At 41.3% G+C, this 27486-nt stretch overlaps 1 protein-coding gene across 3 annotated transcripts; it reads left to right on the forward strand.

The window, feature by feature from the left end:
- Window positions 1-36: 36 nt before the first annotated feature.
- On the forward strand, window positions 37-27486 carry prkcha (protein kinase C, eta, a). Of its 3 annotated transcripts, none has more exons than XM_037746790.1 (15): window positions 39-243; window positions 381-775; window positions 6707-6770; window positions 10773-10920; window positions 11015-11049; window positions 11135-11217; window positions 11859-11991; window positions 12084-12217; window positions 12312-12443; window positions 13452-13625; window positions 16457-16611; window positions 21574-21712; window positions 23487-23675; window positions 26655-26801; window positions 26936-27486. In XM_037746790.1, exons 2-15 carry the CDS (start codon window positions 425-427, stop codon window positions 27083-27085), a joined length of 2034 nt encoding a protein of 677 aa, XP_037602718.1. In that variant the 5' UTR covers window positions 39-243; window positions 381-424; the 3' UTR covers window positions 27086-27486. The 3 variants fall into 3 exon arrangements, with proteins under 3 accessions (XP_037602722.1, XP_037602718.1, XP_037602721.1); XM_037746793.1 differs by having other exon boundaries at window positions 39-235; XM_037746794.1 differs by having other exon boundaries at window positions 37-775; window positions 11862-11991.

The following is a 27486-nucleotide window of genomic DNA, read 5'->3' on the forward strand; positions in this document are numbered from 1 at the left end:
TAGTTCCAAACTCCTCTTTCTAAAACAAGAACTACAAACTCAACCATGTGACACACCAAACCAACAGTGACAGGCTGTGTGTGTGTGTTAGTGTGTGTTTGTGGCAAGTTATGCGGAACTTGTGCCTCCTCCTCGGCGTGTCTGTCTCTGTGTCTCTGTCTCTGTTAGTGTCTTCCTCTGCAGCTGGACCTTCTCAAACACACCGAGACACACCGGGTAAAGGTGTGTGCTGCAGGTGAGCAGGTAACACGGAGGAGGAGTGTTCACATAGAACTGGATTTATGACAGCATTGTTTTCATCAGTCAGTGTTGGTATGAAGAAGTCGGCGTGAGTTGTTTTTTTTGTTTTTTGTAATTCTTGTTTTTTTTCGCATCTCGAGGTTTCTTGTTTTATTCTAAAGGCTATAAACAAGCTGATTAAAACATGAAGTTTAACGGGTTCGTGAAGCTGCGGATCGGTGAGGCGGTGGACCTGAAGCCGACCAAATACTCCCTCCGACACTCAGTCATCTTCCACAAAGCCCCCCAGACCCTGGACCCCTACATGGTGCTGAAGGTGGACGACGTGAAGATCGGACAGACTGTCACCAAGCAGAAGACCAACACGCCGACGTTCAACGAGGAGTTCAGCCTCAACGTGAACGACGGTAAACACATCGAGATGGCGGTGTTCAACGACACCCCCATCGGCTATGATGACTTTGTGGCCAACTGCATCATCCAGTTTGAGGACCTCATCAAGACCTCCAACACAGGAGAGACTTTCGAGGGATGGGTGAGTGAAAAGCAAACCTATAAAGAGCACAAACAATTAAGTTTTTCAACCCTTATTACTCTAATCATGGCTGTATTAACCTTTTTAGGGTGCCCTGGGGAGCACATTTAGCCTAGGGGCCCCCCTTGACCCACCCCACTATCTATATCTATATCTATAGCACCTATAGGGAGTAATAGTGAGGCGAAGTCCGTCCCCTTCCGGTGGAAGGACCGCCAAGGGATCTTATTTCGGAAAAAATATGAACAACGGCGAAAGTAGGGATGTCCATAATTAACCATTTAACCGGCATTAAGCATTTTAAGCGATTTAACACAATCGGTTAAAACGGTTAAAAGAAATGTTAATAATTAAAGGGACTGTTTGTAACTTTTTACACGTATAAATCACCCGGGATCGGTGTCCCATGCGTGCTCGCATATGCTGTTCAGACAAGACTCCAACACAAACTACAGGGAAGCACCAAAACCGTGAAGTTATATCTAGTAAAGTCCGTCTGTTAAACAGTGTTGGCCGCGGTCGTAGTATGCAGGGGAGACCGTAGCTTTGGTCTCCAGGGCCGGAGTCTCTGCTGTACTCTGCTCCTCTGCCTGCTTGCCTTCACTCACACACCGCGCTCGTTCTCACTATTTCACTCCACTTTCAAGTGCATGCACGCGCACTACACACTGCAGAAGAGTTAGTTTAGCTCTGAGAATATCTAGTGAATGTACAGTGGACGTTTGTGCAGAAATAAATGCTGCAGCTCCTCCAGACCAACAGAGGTTTCCCGTGTCTTGTGAAGTGACGGGGCTCCGTAGCGAGAAACGTTATCGTCTCCGACCGGGTGCCGGTGTCTCCCTCAGGCCGCGGTCAGGAGGCTGAGGCAGGAAAAGCCAACACTAGGATCAGCATTGATTCATGGAGAGACCTTCGTCTGGTCAGCTAACATTACTGCCAAGCAGGTGAAATATAGAGTGATATTGTGGTTTTAGCTGACGTGTGTCCCGTTTGAATTGCGCCATGAATCCCACATATGATGTTTGTCAATTTAAAAAGATAATTGTGCAAGTCAAGCAAGTCAAATCGATCAAAAAATACAAATATTATGGCATGGAGTTACTTTTTTCTTTACAGGGATCTATTGTCTCAAAATCCAGCCATTAATATTATAATAGTATTTCCCCATTTACATCTAGATGAATACTATAAAACTGATTTTTAAAAAATAATTTAGATTGTAGATGTAATTTAGATTACAAAATCAACATAAAAAAGTCTGAAAAAGTTACGTAAACTCCTTGTGGAACTGTCTACACAGAAATATTGTAGTTTGTTTTTTTCCCAATAAGAGCTATGACATATTGCTGAACAATATCAGAGAGCAGGTTCAGGAAACAAAACATGCTATTTAGCTCAAAGCGATGTTCACTACACGTGTCACTGTCACTTTGAGTAACATTGCCTGCTTGTCTGCCTGAAAACATCAACACTCCCTAATATTCATGTGCAGGCTTTCTGAAAGAAAACACCCATGTCTTAGTTTGGGGCAGTATGCAATGCACCGGACGGGAGCCACGGTCTTTCATGCACTAGAAGCTTTTACTGTGATCATTGGCAAATGTGGTCTGAACCCACACACGCCCCTACTGTGGCGGGAAGTTAGTTCTGCTTATGAAGACTTGTTATACCACAAATAGATTCGCATCATGCCTGCCCGGCACAGCATTTGACCACAAACATATAAGGTGATAAAAGCCCTACACTTTGCCTTCCTATTGCACACTTGAAGGAAATGGAACTCATCAAAGTTCAGATTAAATGCCGGCTTATGTTGAGTATCACATTAGTGTCACCAGCAACAAAAACTGCTCCTTCAAACTGGAGTTTCCCTCTTCTTAATTATTCTCATCCCTTCAGGACAATAAGCCACTGCAGGTGTTGATGAATGTAACCTGAGCCCGTCTGGGCCCGGAGCAGACTGAGGTGGTATCGACTACGTACCACAACACGCTCATCACACGCAGAATTGTCTCTCTTCTTCTGCAGACATATTCTCCTTCAGTTCAGCCAACACAGTTTTTCGAAAAATTAAGCACATTTTTAAAGAAATGAAGTGAATTAAATCACCCAGTGGGTTTATGCTGTGCAGCAAAACACCTCATTTCACCAGTGAAAGAACTTTACAAAGAGATGTGTGTTTCAGAAGTAAATTATTCCAGTAGCCTGCGTCAAAAAGGACCTTACAGTAACTGCAATGCAAAACAGATCAAAACAAAGCTCATACATCACTGTGCATCAGAGACAAATGCTTTAATGCCACAACTTTATTTGTACATAACAATGTAGAAATTGTTTACAAAATGTAACTTCCCACACCTCACTGACCACCCAAACACTTCTGTATTTCATCACGTCACACCAGATATTTATAATACAGTGTGTGAGAAGCGAAGCATACTGTACATACTGTTTGACACGAAACTCCACAAGTACGCCGACAAACAAACAAGTAAGGTCACTTAAGAACATTCACGACAAAGCCTTATAATTATATGTTGCGTTGACAGGGCAGAGCAATAAAACACTTCCATCTATGAAAGAAATAAAAAAGATTTATAAGCAAAACAATAAAAAGATAATGTGTGTATGATATCAGCAAATATTCAAGGAAAACAGGCTTCTGCAAATGTCTCCCCTTCTAGCATTTATATACATTTAAAATGTGTGTAAAAGAGAAATGCATATCCTTAAGTGAGAGAAATGAGTGACAAATCAGTTAAGAATCAAAAAACAGTCTACAGTAACATCTTTGCAGACACCCTCAACAAGACCCCCAAACGTTGAGGGGAAGTGGAACGGTGTGAAAGTGGAGTGCATCTCGTAGTCTCTTAGAAGAAGTAATTACTTGGCTTTTCTCACTTCAAGACATGAGTTGTTATCCGCCAGATCTGAACTGCGAAGGTTTTTTTTTGTGCTGGGCTGGTTTGTTTCACATGTGAGACGGCAGAGACTGCGGCACAAGCCTCCACACGCCCACACTGCTGTTTATCACGGCGTTCCCACCGTCTCATCGGCACTCCAGGGCTCACTGTGAAAATACTCACTGACTCTTATCCACATTTCTCTCTTCTCCCCCTTTCTGTGCACTCAATCCAGTTTTGATGCCCTTAAACTTTGATCAACATCCTTCCTTTAACTTAGAGTGACGTTATTGTCAGAGCTGACATCATCCGTCTGAGACATTCACCATATGACATTTAGACACATGAGGCCAGTTTCCTTTGCCTCCCACCTGTTTGCACCACACTGTGACATCTTTGACTCGTTCCCTTGAGCTCTTTAATGTCACAATATGTTGGCTATAATCAATTGGAGTTGTTGCTCAGGCTTGAAGTAATCAACTCCTTCTGAGGAACTTTGAAACAGAAAGTGGGTTAAATATGGCCCCTCGAGCACATTGTACTGCTCGCTCGCTTGCCTGAAACGGGCCCCATCCCCTGTTTAAAAGAAAAAGAGACTTCCTCCTCAGTGATACAGCACTAAGTGTTCTGCTTTTAAACTACAGCATCAAGCTGCCTTCAACCACTTCTATCATCTGCTCCACTTTAATGGATAAGTTCATATCAAAACAATGCTCCTATGCCTGAATGTACATTGAAAGAGTTGTTGGTTGCTGTAATTGTTCCTCCTGTCCCTTTATAAATCAACCTATCCTCATACAACGGTTCGTATGATATACTATGAAAAGTTATTCCTCATTTTTCGTGCGTTTTCCTACAAATGTCCAGCAACACATGATGCCCGTGTCAATTTGTCGCTCCAGTCTTTTCAAAATAAACTTCTGACTTGGTTAGGTTTAGGCAACAAAACTACACTTTCACAAGCCGTTGTCCGTTTGGCTAGTCCGAATCCGAGTGAAATTGATACTTTTGGTTCGTTTTCTATTTAGCCTGGTTCGGTTTCACAGTGCACAAATCAAAACGGACCAAATCAAAATAATAAGTTGCTGAGGGGCGTATAGGAAGGACCGAATCTATCTTTTTCGTCTCGAGAGCAGCCACTTCTATGCAGGGAATCGCGGACTTTGATATAGGCCTATTGCTGTGGAAGTTTTTTCACTTTGACTCGGCACTGACTGATCTACTGTGAGCACGAATCTCTTCTCTTCCAGTTAATCTCGAATGACTTTATAAAGTCACCATTTTTGTCGACTTTATTTTGCATATTTTGTTTATTCTCTCTTCGGTCCAGATGTCAAGTAAACATCAGACTTCTACAGAAGTCCAGTTCAGTCCTCTACCACTCATGTCGTTTACCTGTGTCCATCTCAAAAAATGCCCGCGCAGGCAGCCTGCGTTGTGGTTCGCTTAGGAAACGGTCCGAGACCACTTCTCGCAAGCGGCCTCGGTCAGGTTATTTTGGTCCGCACCAGAGTACGATTACTGCGTTAACAACCGCCCAAACAAACCGAACCAGAGTTTGATTAAAATTGACTGAATGTTGGCTTGTGGAAGTTCCCTTAGTTAGGTTTAGGAAAAGGTCGACTTGGTTAGATTTAGGCAACAAAACTACTTGGTTAGGTTTAAGAAAATATGGTGGTTTTGGTTACCATAACACCGGAAGTGGCGTAACTTAAGTACAAAAGTTACGTGACAAAAACGACTTAGTTAGGTTTAGGAAAAGATCATGGTTTGTGTAAAGTCCGGTGTTTTTTGCTCTTCATACTTCATGGTAAACAATTACGTGGATTACATACGAATTGATTTTGTGAGATATATATACGAATTACAGTACATTACTTTTCGTAGGTGTAGCTACGAACGGTGTATGAGGACAGCCTGTCTAAAGTAATTAGAAATGTAAGTGATGGGGGACAAAATTCACAGTCCTTGTTCTGTGTTATAATACATTCTTAAGTCAATCCAAAGCCAATAGCTAATATGAGGCTTCACAAACAACGACTCTTTCTAGGTACATATGGACATGTAAATGTTGTTTTAAGACAGCCTGGAGAATCTATCCTTTAATCCCACTCCTTTTGTACAGCAAAGCTGTTTCACTGGAGGAGAGCGACATTTCAGAAATGCGTTGCAGCTCCCAGAGCGTGGCCAGAGTAAGCAAAGGTGAAAATACCAAAGACAGCAAACACACAGAGAGGAAGTCTCCACACTGGACAAGTCAAACTTGCTGTCTAGACTGTAGATTGAGAGATACAGGATATGAGCAGGTAAACAAAACAGTTTGAGCTGAAGTGAAACGGACTCTTACATGAAATGAAAGTTTTACTCTAATTGTGCTGAGTTACCACATTTGACACTTAATGTGTCACTGTTTTGTGGGTAAGCAACATTTTCCAGGCGGGGGTGTATGTGTAGTAAAAATAGATCCTTATTTAAATGTACACTGACCTAAATTTCCACTCGGTGGTTGCAGCAGGAAGTTTCTCGTTCTGTCTACCCGTGGCCGTCCGTCTCTAAGAAGACCTTCTTCTGCATGCAGGGCTTTTTAATGCGTATTTCGGACACATGTGTAAGTCATCACTCTGCGCTGAGCATTAGATCACCACAACCTCTGCAACCAGCCCAACCTGCCAGACGTGCTTTGTTGTCTTGCTGACACTGTGTCCAAATTCCTCCGACATTACGTACACACTGAAGAATGCAAAAGTGAGCAGTGACGTAGCTCCATTCTTCCTGTACGGGAGCTGAAGGACTGATGCCCAAATGTCACATACCATCTCCTGTGTAACTAAAGCACCACAAACTCTTAGTTATGTGATTTCAAAAGCATCAAATGTGCCATATTTCTGATTTCCTATTTTGTTAATAGTTTTAGGTACCATATGTTTTTTATAATGCATTGGTCTTGTATAATCTGTCTGTACTGTTTGTGTTTAGCTATTTGAGTATGCAGAAATGTAACTGTGTGTTTGTGTTTGTGTGTCTGCAGATGGACTTGGAGCCAGAGGGCAAAGTTTACGTTCATATTTCTCTCACTGGATCCTTCACTGATGGTAAGGCTGCTACTGTAGATTGATATGTAGCCCAGTGTTTCTCCCCATGCAGAAACATCACTCTCACACTTCTCCTCCTCTGTTCCTTTTTCACACAATCTGCAACAACCACGCTAACCATTTTTACCAACTCAGTTAGCCACACTCTTGTCTTTTCTAGTTTGTGAAACACTGCCTGCTGTTTTGAATAGTTATCTGTGAGCCATTAAATACCCAAAGTGCAACTGTGTAATAACAGAGTCTCTGAGAGTAGGCGTGCATGCATGTTTGTGTGCGATTCTAGTAGTTCAGTGTGCGTCAGGTAGGTATGCTCCATCTCGTCAATCTCCTGTGACGAGAGGAAAGTTTGCTTTCTTCAGACGTCAGAGGACGTCATCATCTGTAGCTTAGATATGTATGTTATATTTTAAACAATACGAAGTAGGCATTGAAAATAACACGAGTGGGAAGTGGAAATAGAAGTCTGGTTAGCGGGTGACTACTTGGCCTCTGTTAAGTTCCTCTTTTATCTGCTGCCATCATGCCTCACTGCCTGCCAAACCTCATGAAACACTAACGTTTTCATTTACCTAAAAATGCATCAAACATTAAAGGTTGTTTCAGTTTCTTTCCCACTGTGGGAAACTAGCGGAACACCTACACAGATTCATCTTTTTAAATACTGGCTGTTTTTATGATTGGAGTTGTTTATGTTTTATATGTATAATATTTGTATGTGATTAATTTACAGCTTGAACAAAGGTCGTCCAGCTGTTTTCCACTGATTTTTTTTAAAATTTCATCAGCATTTTCTTAAAAGCGCAGGTTCAAACCCGGCTTGGGAACCTTCTTTGTGAAGTTTGCATATTCTCCCCGTGTTAGCGTGAGTTTTCTCCAGGTTTTCCGGTTTCCTCCCACAGTCCAAAGACATGCAGGTTAGGTTAATTGTTGACTCTAAATTGCCCGTAGGTGTGAATGTGAGTGTCTGTCTCTATGTGTCAGCGCTGTGATAGTCTGGCGACCTGAAATTCTCTTTTTACCCCTCTTGCCCTCCGCAGAGTCCACTGGAATGTTTGTTTTCCAGAAAAGCACAATACTGTCACAGTCCTACTAGCAAACATCTTAATTTACTCACCAAACTTTGGAGATAAGCTCAGCTTTTTATACGGATATTTTCAGAGAGTGTACATACCGTATCAGTCACGTGATTTGAAAGGTCACTTTGAGATACAGGTGACCTGAAAGGCAAAAAAAAAGTTCAGAAATGTTCACATTATCTGTGTGCAGGTCAACCTCAAGGGTGACATGAGTGGCTGCAGACAGCACTGAGCAATGAGAACCAGCTGGGAAATATATACAAGGAATTACAAGCTCACACTGATTGTCAGTGAATGCACCATTCTGGCCATTTTTCAGAATATTTTCTGATATTGATAAAATGAATAATAAATATTAAAATAATGTTTAATGCAATGAACTGATAAGGGCTGCAACTAACAATTATTTTAATTGTTGATTAATCTGTCGATTATTTTCTTGATGAATCAATTAGTTGTTTGGTCTATAAAATGTCAGGAAATGGTGAACAATGTCGATCAGTGTTTTCCAAAGCCCAAGATGACGTCCTCAAATCTCTTGTTTTGTCCACAACTCAAAGATATTCAGTTTACTGTCATAGAGGAGAAAAGAAACCAGAAAATATTCACATTTAAGAAGCTGGAATCAGAGAACCGTCTTACTTAAAATACTCAAACCGATCAATCGATTATCAAAATAGTTGGCGATTAATTAAATAGTTGACAACTAATCGATTAATTGTTGAAGCTCTAAGACAGATTTTGCAAAACACAGTATGGTCACATCATTACGATACAATTTCACTAAAGGTTGATAAATAATATATAATTATTGCCCTGCTTCTATATGTCAATATGGACTTTAAAATCCATTTTTATGCAAACATTTGAAGAAAACAAAACAAAAATCTTTCTGGTCGGGGCAAATCTTTTTGGTGGGACGCAACAAATTAATCTGTTTATCAGATAGACTATTGACCTTTAACAGAGAAAAACTAAGTAGTTGTGCATAATGATGGAGATTTTCAGTGTACAAAAACACTGTGTAAAGAACGTAGAGCCCCTCTTCACACCTTTACCACAGATAGATTTGTTGTTTGCAGGGGGATGGTGGGGGCTCAGCAGATAGGTTTCCGTAATGCATGTGTGGTTTTCATCTCACATATAGCTCCACCATTACACTGAACTCGAACTAGAACACAGAGAGCCAAACCATGCAGATGTGCACAAATGTAAAACGATATGCACATTAATTTACTCAATAAAATGTCTGAAGGATTAATTGTTCATCCTGTTTTAAATCCTTATCTTATATTCCATCTATCTTCTGTTGCATCCTTCCACATCCTGTCTGTTCTGTCTGTCAGGTTGTCATGCCACAATTAAGGTTGGATGATATGAAGAAAGATAACCTGATGATATTCTTCTGATAATGATATCACAATATTTGTTCTGGTTTGGAAAATGATTTGTTAAATGGTGGTAACATCAAGTCAAACAGGGAATGTTGCATCTGGCATTGGCAAATATTTAAAACATCCTTCTGGGGAACATTGGACTAGCACTGAAACAATAGATTAAATTGATATATCGCTTAAATGAAAATTCACCAGCAATAATTTCTATCATCGATTTGTTGTTTAAGTCATTTATCATGCCAAACATTTGCTTGTTCCAGCTTCTGAAATGTGAAGATTTCTGCTTTTCAAGGTCTTATGTTATTTTAAATTGAACTCCTTTGAGATTTAGACCCCTTGACATTAATTTGATGTAAATTTAACATGTTAGCGCCCGAGTCACTTTTATGCAAAAACCACAAAAAACTAAATAGTTTTTCTGGATTTACAATATTTTAAATTGAAATTAGGAATGCACAATTAACCAAAATTGTATTAAAATTGCAATATGGCCTACTACAATTTTCAAATCACAGTATTTGTTAAAATCGCAATATATGTTAAAGGCAAAATGTGTGTCAAAATACCATTTGAAATTAAATATTGTGGTGCTGCAGAGATGTCCTGGCCTACACATCATATTCTACAGACTTAAGAAAAAACATCTTTGTTTGGTACAGATCTCCACATAATGATGTAAAACGATCAAAGGATTCCCTCTAATATCGCAAATCATATTGCAATTGCAATATCAGTCAAAATAATCACAATTACGTATTTTTTCATTATTGTGCAGCCCTAGTTGAAATGGCCAACAGTTGTGTATTTACACCTCCAGCAAATATGGAACAAATGGAAGTAGTTGTCATTCAGAGCTCTAGTCTAGACCAATGCCTGAGGGAACTATCAGGCCCTTTAGCTGCTAAATGCTCCACGGCATTCACCAGCTAGTTGCGAAATGCGTCTGTCTACTGTTCAGTGCTGTGCAGCAGGTAGTGTACAGTGGGTGTTTTTTTAGCTGAAAAAGCAGCCGCCTCTTGTGGCTGAAAACGTCGCTATGAGACGGTAAAGTTCTGGGTCGCGAAACCAAAACGATGACCTGAAAGATGTTATAGAGCTCTGTAGAGTGAGGTGATAATTATTCTTTGTGGGTGACCCCTTTCACACACAAGTAGTGGTGTGATCCATCGTTAATATAGAGATGTTGATTATTTGACAAATTACCCGTAGGTGTGAATGTGAGTGTGAATGGTTGTCTCTCTCTATGCGTCAGCTCTGTGATAGTCTGGCGACCTGTCCAGGGTGTACCCCGCCTTCGCCCAATGTCAGCTGGGATCAACTCAAGCCACCCCGCGACCCTGAATAGGATAAGCGGTTACAGATAATGGATGGATGATTATTATTTAAAGAAACCTTTGATACAACATGATAACCGTGATCCATTCTGTATTTGTATGTTTTTAAACCGTAGCTCTTGTGGTATTGGGTCTAGGAATTGTCCTACTGTTTTTGTTTGAGCACTAACTTTTGCTCTCATTTTTTTCTGTCAGACGACGCCATAGTGAAGACCTACAAGCAGTTCACGAGGCAGCGACACGGGGCCGTGAGACGGAGGATCCACCAGGTCAACGGACACAAGTTCATGTCCACTTTCCTCCGTCAACCCACCTTCTGTTTCCACTGCAGAGAGTTCATCTGGTGAGAAAGTCGAGCAAAGACGAATCACTGCCGCCCTGCACGTGTCTGTGCGGACTGTAAACTGGACCTGATTGTGTCTCTTTCTGTTTTATAGGGGTGTCTTTGGAAAGCAGGGATACCAGTGCCAACGTGAGCAGACCTTATTTTCTCCTCCTGACTTGATTACTTTAACATGCAGACACAAGTTTGACACTGAGCGATTGTTTTTGTCCAGTATGTACCTGTGTGGTTCACAAGCGATGCCATCAGCACGTCGTCACCGTGTGTCCACGCATGAAGAAGCCGACAAAAGAACAGGTAAGAACAGTTTGACTGTCCGATAAGACACAACACTCTTCTTGTACGCAGCATCAGTATGCTGTCAGGATTTCTTGTCACTACAGATCATCAGGTCAATAACAAAGTGTGTCAGAAGGTTTCAGGCACTCAAGCATGTTGCTGCTGTTATATTTTACATCTCTAGGAGTTTCTGTGTGATACAGGATGTGCAAAAGAGAACAGACCTGTTACAGCCCCCTCCCACACACACACACACACACACACACACACACCTCTGATTAACACCTGCAGTGATCAACAGACTGTACAGCTTCCTGTTTTCTGTGTTGCGCTGGTCACTGAGCTAGAACACTACACTTTTCCACCCATGCTTGTTGTAGCATTTCCACGTTTCCATAAATACATCTGTGCTTGTTTTAGCATTTGATCATGCCGTTTTTTGCTCTGTATTGCTATATTTTGCTTAGCATTACAAGTTTCCCTTCCTGTGAGAGAAGCAAATGCAGCAATGAACTCCCACTATGACAAAAATAGGAACTAAACATTTTTCACAATGCGCTCTGTGTGGCGTTTATGATTATTTTGAATATATACACGCGTGGTTGAACATGCCGTTGCAACACACAGTGGTTAGTTTACAGTGTGTCTTCTTCTCTCAGCAGCCCGTAACCCAAGGCTTCAGCATCAACGTCCCTCACATGTTCAACATCCACAACTTCAAGTCGCCCACCTTCTGTGACCACTGTGGCTCGCTGCTGTGGGGGATAGTCAGGCAGGGGCTGCACTGCAAAAGTAAGACCCGGGTCAACATTTAACTCTCAAAGCCAGGATCTCAAATTGTCTTTTTATTGAGTGGCTCCTGCCTGTGTGGTTTCTCTCTTCAGTCTGTAAAATGAACGTTCACATCCGCTGCAAAGGCAACGTCGCTCCCAACTGTGGGGTCAACAGCGTGGAACTGGCCAATAAGCTTGCAGAGATGGGTCTGCAGGCCGGAGGCATCCCGAAACGCAACTCACTGGTACACAATTTTACAGAATGAGTCAAATCAGCGTTACTTAAATGTGGCTTTCAATAAGGCTGATCTAAGTGGTGTTTTGTTTTTGCACTGACAGGGCAATAGTGCAAGTCAGATGAGAGCGCCCGCTGAAAGGAGAGATAGTATGGACACCCAGCTGGAGACCCTTCGACTGGGCATCTCCGACTTCACGTTCCTTCAAGTCCTTGGCAAGGGCAGTTTTGGCAAGGTGGGAATGACAAGAGAGGATAATGAGAAATGCTCTGTGTAATGAAGTGATGATGATCTAGGTGAATAATGAGGAAGACGGTAGAATGTGGGAATATCAGAATTCCAATGCATCCTGGAAAACCTGGAAAACACATGGAAAATGAGAGAGAAAAAGTCAAATGTTCTGGAAAATCTTGTGTTGTCCTGGAAAATGATTTCAACATTTTCCTATTTTCCTTTACCTGAGAATGAACTACAAGGCTTTCTATCAGAGCTCCCCAAAACAGATAACATTGCAATCTGATAGGGCTTATGTTCAGGATCATATTAATGTTCAACTGGTAGTTTATGGCCGAGAGTATTTTGAATAGGCTACTCTCGGTTATGTTGTGGAAACACTGTGAACACACCACCAAGTCACGTCACATGGTAGCACATGCAGGTAGGACGACATTACAACCAAAGTGGTCAAAACTCTGTATAATGTAAGTTAAATTATCCTTCAGTTCAAATGTAAATATTAGTCACTGCTGGCTGCTGTTGTTTTTATATTATTCTATAATCAATTTGTCATAATAATAATAATACATTTTATTTATATAGCGCTTTTCTGGATACTCAAAGACACTTTACACAAATAAAATGATATATAAAACAAGGACATCCTAAAAATATAAAACACGCAATATTAATAACACATTAAAAGCAGTTCTAAAAAGGTAATTTCTAAGCATATATGAGAAGATTTCATAGATAAGTTATAGCCATAGACTACACGTCTTTTATATCAGACTTCCACAGAGAGGAACATATGAGTGTATGGCGCGATCCCCGTCTGTCACACCAGCTAGATCATCACTGAAAATGTCCTGGAAAATGATCTCTAGAAAAGAGTGGGAACCCTGAATATGGTCTTTAAATAGATAAACCTCTTCTGTTCTGATGGGATTTGTATCAAGGTGATGCTGAATTTGGAAAAAAACTGTTAATTCTCATCTATCGTACTCTGTGTATATTGTATCTGCAGGTGATGCTGGCGAGACTCAACGACAAAGATCGTGTTTTTGCGGTCAAGGTGTTGAAAAAGGACATCATTTTGCAAGACGACGATGTGGAGTGTACCATGACGGAGAAGAGGGTGCTGTCACTGGCCTGCTGTCACCCCTACCTCACGCAGTTGTACTGCTGCTTCCAGACGCCGGTCAGTACAGATTACACACACACACATATGCACTTGTATCACAATTCCATAAGCTTTTATTGTGGGGACAATCTTTGGTAATGGGGTAATGTTTTCATCTCAGACCAAATACCTTCTCGCTTGCCTTTCTGAAGAAATGTTTTCAGATCAAGTTGAGGCATGTATAGATGCTGTTACCTGGAAAGAGCACCGTTCAAACAAAGATTGTGAAACCCCCTAAAACACCCTTTATACTGTATTTTGAATATTCTTGGATGTAAGGATCTCTGATACTTTCCCATCCTGAATTGCTATGGATGAGGCTGCGTCTTTGCAGTAATATACAGTATTTTTTGTCTTTCAGTTATTTTGGTTGTTATTAACTTGCACACTAGCACCTTGCAAAGATTAAAACAATAGTCATTACCCAGTGTAAATACGTTGTAGGCCAGTTTATAGGTTACTTTTCAATATACCACTTTTCTAATACAACTTTTGTTATTTTTCAGAATCACATAACAATTAAAAAAAACCTGTATTCACAGTTCCCTCCTATGTTTTACATTCATGCCTTTCACAAGCCAACATTTAGTTTGTTTTAATCAAACTCTGGTGCGGTTCGTTTGGGCAGTTGTGAACACAGTAATCGTTTTCTGGTGCGGACCAAAATAACCGGCCCAAGACCACTTGCGAGAGTTGATGAATCAGAACGCAGGCTGCCTGTGCGGGCATTCATTGAGATGGACACCGGTAAACGACAGGTTAACATGAGTGGGAGAGGACTGACCTGGACCTCTACAGAAGTCCGAAGTTAGCTTGACCTCTGGGCTGAAGAGAACACACAGAATGTGCTAAATAAAGTCCACAAAAATAGTGACGTTTATAAAGTCATTTGAGATAAACTGGAGGAGAAGGGATTTCGTGCTCACAGTAGATCAGCGCCGAGTCAAAGTGAAAACACTTCGACAGCAATATATCAAAATCTGCGATTCCCTGCATAGAAGTGGCAGCTCTCGAGACAAAAAAGATAAATTTGCTCCTTCGTACACGCCCCTCAGCAAATATTTTTTTTTTTATTTGGTCCGCTTTCATTTGTGCACCGTGAAACTGAACCAGAATAAATAGAAAACAAACCAAAAGTATCAATTTCACTCTGATTCGGACTAGCCAAACTTACTACGGCTTGTGAAGGCACCCTTATACTGTCTTAATATCCTTAATATATCTCTTCTAAGCGTTACAGTATTTTAGTGGTCTTCATGCGGCAGGGTTTCTATTCTTCCATTCTTGCCCAGTGAAATATCATGTTACTCCCCACACTGTTATCAGGTCCTGCACATATTGCTTTCGTTTCCTCTTAGCAAAAAAATGGCTACGTTGATTATTTTTTGTGACCACTAACCACAAAAACGGTTACAGTTCGACACATTGTAGTGTTTACAGTTAGTATATAGTGTTGAATTAGGACACAGCATTGTAATGCCTACATTGGTCAGCAGGTGGCAGCAGTTTTTTATTAGTGTTAGGAAGTGAATGAGGCTCGGCTGGCTGAGCTGTTCTTTCTACAGTTCTTTGCACAGACAGGATAACACTCCTAATCTGCTTTGGTTGTTTGAAACCTCCACAGACCTACTTCACCTTGGATCAAAATAGAGCAGCTTGAAGTGAAGAGTTGACTCCGTGTCACTGCTCCCCTGACCCATTCAAAACCACACACAACCACAGAATAGCCTTTGTTCCACCACTGCACCTCATCATTAATTTTTTTAGGTGTTTCGTCACCCTTTTTTTATTAAAAGGGTAATTTTGCATCCATCTTTAACTTTTCTCCAGTTTGATATTTGTGAGTAGGTAATGAAAGAGTGGGAGGTGAGATGAGGTGAGATGATGAGTAGGGGGGATGTGTTGTGCCTGTGGTGAGGTAGATGGTAGGTAGTCGGCACCAAATGATGTGTCTTTGGAAAATCCTACTTCAGCACAGCGATGTATCATCAGTTACTCATCTTGACCATTAAAAAGCGAATTAAATCTAATCTCGCATGGCTAGACATCTAACTCATGGTGACCGAGGTTTTAGAGAACGTCTTGCAAAAAATTAGTATTTGTAAACTTTGGAAATCCCAGAGGCCGTTCATTGGCTGTGGATTTAAAATGACGCAAAAGAAAAGGCATCAGTGGTTACTTTAATGTTCAAGTAGAATTTAATTGACGTAAAACAGTGAACCAGGTTTTTGAGATAAACTGGTTCTTGCACCTTGGAGCTCAAATGTCAGCGTGACTAACATTTAAAAAAATGTACAACTCAATAAGACACATGAGAGATGTACAACCAAGAAACTGTTCTAATGTGGATTTAAAGATTCCCTTTACAGTTTTACAGCCTGACCACACACAGTGCTGCCTGCTTCACTTGTGCAGCACATTATTATTAAACATCTCAGACCACTCTAAACCACAGAGCAGTTAAACGGAGTCAGCTGTGGCTGGATGTCCTGATCACTTCAGGAAGCTTTATGAGCAGATCTGTACATCTCATTCTCCTGCAGTCTGCTTTTTTTTCCTCCAGGCTCTCATTTCCTAGATCACATATCGACCATATCCTGTAATGAGAGAGAAAGATTTATGGGTTTGATCAGTATTTCTTTTGCCCCGCTGACTTTCAACTTCGGTCAGTTGCACAGGAATCCATTAAAGAGACATGTGAAATTTATGAGAAGCAGACATGTATCACCCTTGAAGCAATCTCAGCATGTCCTTGGTCATGGGTTCCTGGACAGTATAATAACACGGGAGCCGTCTGTGAGGCGCACATGGTTTGTGTGCACATGTGTAAATGTGCTTCCTTTTTGCAGGACCGTCTCTTCTTTGTGATGGAGTTTGTGAACGGTGGCGATCTAATGTTCCACATCCAGAAGTCCAGGAAGTTTGAAGAGCCCAGAGCACGTTTCTACACAGCAGAGATCACCTCCGCTCTCATGTTCCTGCACGACAAAGGCATCATCTACAGGTCTGAAGCAGGGGACACAAATAACAATGGGCTTTGCTGTGCCAAATAGAGTAGAACATATTGGTGCACAGAAAGGTCTCCAAAGCTTTACGTAATAGTCTACTGGAGTAAGGATCCATCTCAAGTAGATAGTTTGTCTTTTAATGAGACCTAAAATAGTATTTTGAAGAATGTAATATTATTAAGATTTCATATTCTTTAACTACAAAAATCCTTGTCTCAAAATATTGGCGCAACAGAAAATTCATGAAAATAGGGAAACTGCAATGGAAACATATAAAACTGTCTCACCCAGATGGTTGAATTGTTTTCTTCTTTTAAAGGTGCAGTATGTAGGATTTGGCGACATCTAGTGGTGAAGTTGGAGATTGCTACCAACTCCCATCCGCTCACTCCTCCCTTTCCAAGACTGCGGTAACGTGAGCCGCCGAGTGCAAAACCGTGGTAACGCTGTTCGCCTCACTCAGAGGCCATCCTTACCATAATAACACTACTTTAAGAGCAACTGAAGTCAGTCAGCGGCTGGCAGTAACACGGTTTTGCGCTCTGCGACTCACGTTACCACAGTTTCACAAACTTGTCGAAGAACTACGGTGGCCTTCAGGTAACGTAAAAACGCGAAAGGCTCTCTCTAGAGCCAGTGTTTGGTTTGTCCGTTCTGGGCTACTGTAGAAACATGACAGAGCAACATGGCGGACTCCGTGAAGAGGACCCGCTCCCTTTGTAGATATGAAGGGCTCATTCTAAGCTAACGAAAACACAACGATTCTTAGTTTCAGGGGATTATACACTAATGAAAACATAGTTGTGAGTATTATATTCCATTTCTGCTAATAGGTCCACCGAAATGTTTCACACTGCTCCTTTGTGTAATCACCTGAAACTAAGAATCGTTGTGTTTTCGTTTCCTTAGAATGAGTCGTTTATATATCTACATATGGAGCGGGTCCTCTTCAGGGAGCCGGCTGACATGTTTCTACAGTAGCCCAGAACGGACAAACCAAAACTGGCTCTAGAGAGAGACTTTCACGTCTTTGCGTCGGCCACCGCAGTTCTCCTACATACTTGGTACACGGGAGAAGTTCAGGTGGTTGCATTCGGCAACCTCACTGCTAGATGCCACCAGATCCTACACACTGCACCTTTAAGAAAAAATAAGTTGTGATGGCTGAATATCATAATAAATTCTTTTTTAAAGGAGAACACCACACACTACAGACTACAAATTTATAACAGAAAACCTGCATTACAAACTCGTGGCATGAAAAAGATGAGGGCATTTATCAAACAGGGACAGTCTAACTTAAGGACACTCTGAAGTTGCATTAGGGAAAATTTTGTATCCAGCATTTTTGGATCTTGGCCCATATGAGGGACTAAAAACTTGTCCTCTGTTGCATCAATTTTGACCATTTGCCTAATCTGTCTCTGGCGAATTGTCCAAATACTCCTTTAAGATGAATGTGTTCAATGTGTTTATTCATCCATTGTTTCCTCATTTCCCATTTCACTTGAAACATCAGTTCAGTTTATTATGCCATCAATCATCTTCATCATTTGCCCTTTTGTTTTCATCTCAGCCTCCTCTAAAACTATTGTTATCCCTTAATGAATTTTTTTTTCCCATTAAAATTCTCCAAGTAGCTCTTGTAGCGCAGCGTGTTGCAACCAAACGCTTGGACTGTGAATCCAAATGTTCAGTTTTAAGCTCATTATCACCTGTATTTTCCTCAAGGCTCTATAATAGCAATCATTGTGTAACAGCAGATGGCCAGAGTGCACGCTACAGCAGCATGGTTACAATTTTCATTTTGTGTGAACACTGATTTTTGTATGGTTATCGCTCCTATTCCAGCATCAGAGTATATTCTTTGAGATCTCTTTAGGATGCTGTTGTCTACTTGCAGGGAGTAGCTGGGTGGCAGAGCAGCGGGCTCCCTGCCAGTGCGTGATGACAAGGAAGGGGGCATCATGTGAGCTCAATCCTGAGTTATATTTAGTGGTCCTCAGTGTTCTGTGTCAGCCTGCACCACATAGCATGACTGTGGCTTAAGAGGCCACACGCAGTTTGCATGCTACAACTAAAATAACAATCCAAAGAGCAGCTTGCACATCAGGCCGGTGTAAGAAGAGCAGACCTCATGCTACCTCCTTTAAATAAGACTATAAACCTCTCTCTCACTGTGTTGTGTAATATGCACGTCTTCTTGTGGCTCAACTAGATATCGCTCTAGATATAATCTCTTTTAGCTTGATGTGAAGTTGTGCTTTGAAGCTTCTACACAGCATGTTCACCGTTGCCGTCCTCCTCTAGAAGAAGTTTAGAGATGTTGTTGGTTGCTGTGGTTATTCATGATATAAAATACATCTAGTTTTGTTGATGACTTCATTTCAAACAGTCTGAGCCCAGGCTGGCTGTCTTGTACTAACCGACTAGTGAGGAGAGTGTGCAGGGGGTTAACACCGTATCACGAACAGTTGCTCAGCGTCATGCAATCCTGCAACAAACGCTGCCTTTGTGAAGCTGATACAGTTTGGTTGGGACTGTGCCAGAGAGGTGTTGTGTTGTGGTGTCTAATGTTTTTGTCCCCACCAGCATGTTAGAGAACAAACTATATTACGAGGGCACAACATATAAAAAAGAATGGATTTAAACAATGCCATAACTTTATCCAAAATCTCATTTAAACAGTGTTTTAATTGATCTTCATGTTGTGTATCAAGACACTGCTAAATTGAGACTAGTATCATAGTCATATAACCTTAAATTGATGTGTATTTCTATAGATTTCAGAAGATAATGGTTGTTTGCCCAGATGCACTCTTACCCTCTAACCACAGTTGAAAAAAAAATCTTACAGTATGTGCGTCACAGTCTTTGTCAGCACTTCCTCTTCTCTTCTTTGGAAATTTTCATATTGGTACAACTCTTTCTCGTACCCAGTTAGTTGTCTTTACAGTGTGTTGAGTTTTGTGGATGAAGGGAGTACAGGAGCATTAGTTGCAGTGGATTATTTGCATAGTGATGAGAGCATGATAGTAAAACACACAGGGTTAGGGATTCATTTCTCAGTGGAGACATTCATACTAAAATATATATACATCAAAAGTACTGGAAAGTGCTTTGGAGCATGAAAATGTTTGCGAAATAGCAGAACTGGCCACAGACACCTACTTAAACAGAAATCAATTTACTGGCCTTCACAGCTTTGTTATTCTTGTTGTATTCTTCCCTTACATGCTGTTTGTAAGGCTGCGAGTGTCAGTCACCATGAACATCTGACTCACTGTTACACAATCGGCTTACGTTGGGGAAGAGCAAACCGGATTAATCCAACCAAATCAGTGTTGCTTGACCAGCAGTCTGCCTGGCTCTTTTTCATTCAGAATTTTCTGTATTTGTCATCCTGTTTGAGGAAATTACTCAGGATCCTTTTAACGTTTTTTTTGCTTGAAGAAACGGGAAATATTAAAAAGCAGTTCAGTTGTATGCATCTCCTAATTCTCAAAGTTATCGTGATAAAAGTGCATTAACGCAAATTCATTTTAACGCTAATCATTTTTTTAATGATTTAATGCAACTTAGAGGGCTCAGTCTTAAAGCTAGAGTGAAGATACAGGAATCATATGAAACTAGAAAACTTAATGAATCCATTAGTACCAACCATACTAGCTTGTCGCTAGGCTCCAAACTATTGGCGAGGAAAAACTGTCATGGCCATTTTCGAAGGGGTCCCTTGACCTCTGACCTCAAGATGTGTGAATGAAAATGGGTTCTATGGGTACCCACGAGTCTCCCCTTTACAGACATGCCCACTTTATGATAATCACATGCAGTTTGGGGCAAGTCATAGTCAAGTCAGCACACTGACACACTGACAGCTGTTGTTGCCTGTTGGGCTGCAGTTTGCCATGTCATGATTTCCATAAAGCAAGCATATTTGTCCACTCCCATGTTGATAAGAGTATTAAATACTTGAGAAATCTCCCTTTAAGGTACATTTTGAACAGATAAAAAAGTTTGATTAATTTGCGATTAATCGTGATTAAATCTTTGAATGGATTGACAGCCCTAGTTGTTATTTATCCTCAGCATCAGCCTGTTCTATAACATAGTATCTTTTATCCAGCTTCTGTCAATCTCTGTACAATGACTTTGGTCTATAGTCGGGTCACCTGATCGCAGATAAGAGCTCAACTCCAGAGCCCACACACAGAAGGTTTAATCTCTCTGTCAGATGACAAAGCACTGGTTGACATGAACACAAAGGACGAGATCTTTTCCATCGTCTGGTTGGGGACAGACAGCACTGGGGAGGATACTTCCACTGATATTACAATACCTTTTTTTCAATTCAATTCATATTGAGACATGATAATGATACTTGTAAAAAATGTAATAATAAAAACAAAATGATTAATTTCAGCAGTTAATTTACATCAGTTTTATTGATACACCCCAAAATCACAAATCACACACCTTAGCTGTAGAGGAAAAAGATGTTCCAAATTGCATAATTAAATCATTAAACATAATATCACACTAACTTCATTTACCTCCAGTACTTGTGATCACATCTGATTTACTGTGCTGTAAGAATCTGTTCCACAAAAAAAAACAATAGTGCAGATTTTACTTCTCCTGGATTCAGAATAAATACATCTGAGCACTTTTTCCCCTCTTCCCAGCCTAAGTGGTCATCTGACTCTTCCTGGCTGCCATTTAAGTTAGTCATGTTAGTGTCACAGGAGCTTCACTGTTCTCAGGAGACCTTCTCTTTTTGACTCATGGGAACAAATTTCTACCTCTGCCAGATACAATTTGAAACAACACCAACAGGGTCGACTGTAGACTGATCACAACAATTGGATTGTGGTGGCTGATTTATGTCTGCTGGATAACAATGCCCCAAAACAAATATCTAATTCTTTGTTTCTTTCTGTGTTCGTCTTGTCTTTCAGGGATCTAAAACTGGACAATGTTCTTCTTGACAAAGACGGTCACTGTAAGCTGGCGGACTTTGGCATGTGCAAAGAGGGCATATCTGGAGGCGCGCTCACAGGAACTTTCTGTGGGACCCCGGATTACATTGCCCCCGAGGTCAGTCTCTACACTACGCTGAACAAACAAACAGGAACGTTATACACATACAGTTTAAGATCCATAACTACTAATAACGACCAGAGGTGGGATCAAGCCATTGTTTTGCAATTCACAAGTAAGTCTCAAGTCTTTGTACTCAAGTCCTAAGTCGACACAGGCAAGTTCTGAGTCCTAAACTTTGAGTTTCGAGTCCTACACAAGTCATAATGCGCTCTTCACCAAATGTAAAACCATTTTAACAACAGAGTAACTGGCGCCCAGTAACGTAACCTTAGTTTTTCATGGTTTTCTCCTGCAACTTGATTGGATGCTGTCCGATTGGTTCAAACAAGGTGGATCTGGGGAATTAATTGTAATGTAATCACATATAAGTCCAAATAATATTCACCAAATATAGAGCTCAGAGTTCAACAAAAAACTGCACTTTTCAGGGATTCAGCAATAAACTACAAAAGACAGAAATTCAGTTTGTTCAGTTCAGTTCAGTCATTTCTAGGGCTTTCCCGAGTACCATTTTTTTTGGGCTTCGAAGCTTCGGTGAGAAATATTTCAAGGTATTCGAAGCTTCAAGCTTTGCGCAGCTTCTGTCTGTCTGTCTGTCTTCATCTCACAACAAACACCGATAATGAATGTTGAATATGAATAAATGAATAATGATGTGGGATTATTCCTTATTTCATGGGCTATTTTGGAATTTTACTTAATTATTACATAGTTATATAAAAACAAAACAAAAAATCAAAGCATTCGAATACTGATTTGAAGGTTGATTATCATGGCAATGGTCGAAGGTTTGAAGTTTCGAAGCTTCGAAGCATTCCGGTCAGCCGGTTAGTTTTTTCCACCACGAGTGAATCCTCTTCCCAAACAAATCAATAAAGGATCTCTCAAAAAGTAAATAAACATCTCTGATGCTGTCTGAGTTACCTTCAGTACCGGGCAGTTGACCGTCTTTGTGCAAATACTTTTTAAATAACATACTTTTTAATCTTTGGGCTCGGGAAAGGTATCAAGTATTTTCGAGTCAAAAAGCTCAAGTCCAAGTGAAGTCACGAGTCACTGGTATTAAAGTCCCAAGTCGAGTTGCAATTCTTTTTTTTATTTTGTCAAGTCGAGTCTAAAGTCATAAAATTTGTGACTCGAGTCCACACCTGTGATAATGACGGACATTTGGATCCTTTATCCACCACACCTGTGATACAGGACATTTTCATATATTTTGATGCTGTTTTATATATTTCAGTTTCTAAACATTAACAGATCGTATCAAAGAATAAATTCAAACCATTTAGCTTCCTGCAGCCCAGGTCTTCTGAGTTCATATGGTGCCGTTCCCAGTCCCATCCTCTCTCCGTCACACCACCTCGTTATAAACAAACACTGTGGTTACTGCCCGTCACTCCAAACTCCCTCCTGACTTACTGGAAGTCCACGTGGCTGTGAGGTCAGCCTGTGAAGGGCTCTGTTGACAGGCTCTGATCCCCTCATCAGAATGCACCTTTACAGACGTGCTCGGTTTTTATAATGAGGGATTAAGATGTGTGTGAAGTCTGTGTCCTCATGCTTTAGATTTTTCTCTGACTGAAGCTGTGTCTGGATTTATGAAAGGCTTCTTTGCTGTCCTCAACACTTGCTCCTCAGTGTAGCCTCACTGGCAGCACACTAATCCACTAACTGAACCTCATGGAGTGGTTATAAGTTTGCTGTAATACTCTGTGTGTGCTGTGATTTTTAACTATAACGGTATGCTGTCTGTGACATGTTTCCATAGATCCTGCAGGAGATGCTGTACGGGCCCTCTGTGGACTGGTGGGCTCTCGGGGTGCTCCTGTACGAGATGCTGTCGGGACATGCTCCCTTTGAGGCCGAAAATGAAGATGACCTCTTTGAATCCATCCTCAATGAAGAGATTGTTTATGCGTCTTGGCTCAGCGCAGAGGCAGTGAATATACTCAAAGCTGTGAGTCTGCCTCTTTAGATATGATGGATAAAGCTGAATGAAATGTCTTAGATTTCCTCTGTCTTACTTTTATTATGTTTTTGGGTTGTCAGTTCATCCAGTACATTCTCGTAAATGCGTTATCTCAGGAATGCCTGGAGGGAATTTCTTCAAATTTGGCACAAACGTCCACTTGGATTCAAGGATGACCTGGTGGTGAAAGGTCACTGTGACCTCACATAAACACATTTTTGGCAATAACTCAAGAATTCATGTGCTAATTATGATTTACACAAATGTCTAACAGGATAAAATGATGAAGTGATGTTTTGGACAAACAAGGAACTGCAACTTGTCTGGTTGGCGGAGGTGTACAACCACCAGGCAGTAATTTTAGTTTCATATTATACAATTGCAGGAAATGTCTGTGAAGCTTTTTTTTTTTTTTAAACTGAACTAACAATAGAGTAAATCAATTTCTCACTGGACTTGTGACCAGCATTGTGGAGAAAAAAACAAAAAGTTTACTGAAAGACCAATTCCCTGCATTCGTGCACAGTGAATGAGCGTGCCGTGTGATATATTAAGATATCAAAGGTTGGAACAGCTTTGCTCTGTATCTCTGTGATTTGTTATTTGTTGTCCTTCAGAGTGACTGGCAGCCCTATGGAGCTCAGCCAGCCAGCTGTTTGGCCCGGGTCTCTTACATAACTATATTAAGGCATGGTCCACTGCCCAGTCACAGCACCCAAGCTATAAATACGACTACGACACCCCCTCCCTCCACTCCTCCCCTCTCTGTACCCTGCTCTCCTCCTCTTATCCTTGTTGTTCTTCCAACATGCTTGAGGAAGCACCAGGCCCATCTCCCCTGGTGATCTGTGTCACTGCTGCCGCTGTCACGCGTTATGTAAAGATGCTTGTCGTGTGAGTGGATTTGAACACGGCTGCACTATTTATACTGAAGGTTGATCCGCTGCGAGGTTCTCCTCGTTCCTATAAGCAAGTTCATGGAGTTCAGTTGGGTTTGTTGAGAATAATTACTGTTTTAATTATAACTGAAGTTTATTTTAGTGGTTTGTGTGAAGATGTAGTAGAGAGTGGCTTCTTCATGTAGTAATGCTGACATGGCAGGTCTGGTGCTGAGGATGGCACAGCTGACGTGCAGACATGGAAAGATTGAATCAAATTCAGTGCAATAGTTTTTCTTAGGTTTTGTGGTCTGCAAGCTCCTGAACTGATTGACCCCTCCTGGTCTGTCTAACTCTCGGTTATTTCCACTTCAAAGGCCATACTGGTGTACTGGTGTGTTTTTTAGAATATGTTTTAACCCATTAACTACAAATGACGTCATCAAAGTCATGCTTACGGCTGCAAATCCCTGCACACGATTGCATAAGTATTAAAGGGATAGTTCGGGTGTTTTGAAGTGGGGTTATATAAGGTACTTATCCATAGTCAGTGTATTATCTACAGTAGATGACGGCCGGCACGCTCCCAGTTTGGAGAAACTGACAGGAGTTACCGCACAGAAGCAAAGCAATGTACTGCTGTGGACACAATAGTCTAAACAAACTAATCATCGAGGCAGCGGTAGACCAGCAACCCCTGTGTTCTGCGAGGTAAAATTACAGGTTTCTTCAGTGGAGCCTGGTGGCTTTGGTGAGAGCATAGATGGATACAACGGCTTCAGTTCCCTGTTAGAAAGGGCTTTCTGACGGCAAGGTAAAGCGGTGAAAATATACTAAATATAGCGCACACTTAAACGGATATTGATTTTTTTAGCTGAGCCTTTCTTTTAGGTGGCTAAAATATGTTTTGCTGCCGGCCTCGTCCACAGCAGTATGTTACTTTGCTTATGTGTGTTAACTCCTGTCTGCTTTAACAAACTGGTGGTGTGCCGACCTTCATCTACTGTAGGTAATACACTGACTATGGATAAGACCCTCATACATCTCCACTTCAAAACACCCAAACTATCCCTTTAAACTATGATGTTTCTTCCCCAAAAAAGAAGTCTTGATGTTAACAGTGATGTAACCTGTTGATGCAGCATTCAAGTCTCTGCAAGTTGCTTATTATGATGTTCTTGCATCATTTGAGAACGAAAGCTGCCTGGAAGCTGTTGTATGCTTCTGAAAATGATCAAATGTGTGTGAGTTAAAGGAAGTAACTACGCAAAACCAACAGGAGGGTCTTAAGTTCAACCCCTCCTCTTTATCTTTTCATCTCCACTTTAATGGTGTTCTTCTGTGTCTCTATTGACGTCTCTCTAATCTCCCCTCTCTTTCTCTGTGAACTTGCTGAGGCATGTGGTGTTGTTTAGGCCGTTGGTAGTTAATAGTGTTTGGACATATCAATCTTTCCAATGACTTTGGGCTCATCTGGCCACTGTCACTGAGGAGATGGAGGCCCATCAGTTTGTTGTGGCCTAGTCTGAATGTCACTGCTAGCCCGGAGGTGTGCACAGACTCCTCGGCCAAGAGAGAGCTTTCCAAAACACATTTGTTTTTTTCAATTTCCTCCCAGAGGCACGTTAAAACAAAGTTTTTCAATTTTGAGTTTGTTTTGTTTGGACCTCTCCCGCTGGCCTCTACACCCACCACTGCTTTGGTGGCTGAGAAACAGAACACTGCTCCATTGTTTTATTGTGTACAACACCAGGAAGTTGAGACACCTTGGATTGTACTACATTCAACCAGGCTGAACTCTTTATGAGAGAGTTGAGTTACAATCCAGGGTGTGTTTTTCTTTTGTGAGTTGGGAGGCGGGGATCGACTGGATGTCATCTGGCTCCAGTCCAGTTTGGCATTACTCCCAAACAACTCTGGTCTGATCTAGTTGAATAACATGCGTCATCATTCCTCACAATGCACAGATCATAAATACACAATCCGCTGAAATTCACTGATTCCAAACAGTTTGATCCTACTTTGCTGTTGTTGCTCTCATGTGTTATCTTTTCTTGATAATTAACTGATTTCTTATTGTTTTTCACAGTTCTTGACCAAAAACCCGGCCCGACGTCTGGGCTGTGTGGCCTCAGAAGGTGGAGAGAGCGCAGTGACCAGCCACACCTTCTTCACTGGCATCGATTGGGAGAAGCTGGAGCGTAGAGAAATAGAGCCACCCTTCAAGCCCAGGATCGTAAGTCTTTTTGATGGCATGATAATGGAGACACTCAGCAGGACATTACGTCATGTTTGACTTTGTCTCACCTTGTGGATGTGCTTTGCTAAAATGTTGCTGCTGATCAATTATTCTTAATTATTCCCCTCCAGAAAACACCAGAAGACGTCAACAACTTTGACCCAGACTTTACTCAGGAAGAGCCCACCCTCACGCCCATCGATGACCCTATGATCCCTTCCATCAACCAGGACGAATTTCGTGACTTCTCCTTCACCTCGACTGAACTGCAGGAGAGCTAAGAGTCTCCTCATTGATCCTCCAGTCATCCTGCACTCTCACTCCTCTCAGTGTTTGTGTGTTTGTCTAAGACAGTTCCAGGTGGTACGTGCAGTGTGATGCTGCCACATTCCCCAGAGACATGAGGGTGCAAAGTGCCGAGGAGTCAGCCAAACTCATGCTGCACCTCTTGAGCACTCCTGTAATTCCCGAAAAAGTGATCATCTTTTGAAATGACATTAAGTTTTGACAATGTTTCCGTTCGATTTGGACACATTCATGCAAGTGTCTGTGTGGAAATGGTGTATTTGATGTGGTGGTGTGTTTGACAAAAGTGTCCAACCTCAGAATATTATTGTACATTTTGCTCTGGATGAGTTCGCTTCCAGTTACTTCAAATGAAAAAACACTTTTTGGAGCACAA

The sequence above is a fragment of the Sebastes umbrosus genome, chromosome 16 (genome assembly GCF_015220745.1).
Source record: "Sebastes umbrosus isolate fSebUmb1 chromosome 16, fSebUmb1.pri, whole genome shotgun sequence".
Taxonomy (NCBI): Eukaryota; Metazoa; Chordata; class Actinopteri; order Perciformes; family Sebastidae; genus Sebastes; species Sebastes umbrosus.

Coding starts and splice junctions, on each gene's coding strand:
- prkcha (XM_037746790.1), top strand. CDS start 425: ATGAAGTTTAACGGGTTCGTGAAGCTGCGGATCGGTGAGGCGGTGGAC. Junction 11,992..12,083: donor GCAGGGGCTGCACTGCAAAA/GTAAGACCCGGG, acceptor TTCTCTCTTCAG/TCTGTAAAATGAACGTTCAC. Junction 12,444..13,451: donor GCAAGGGCAGTTTTGGCAAG/GTGGGAATGACA, acceptor TTGTATCTGCAG/GTGATGCTGGCGAGACTCAA.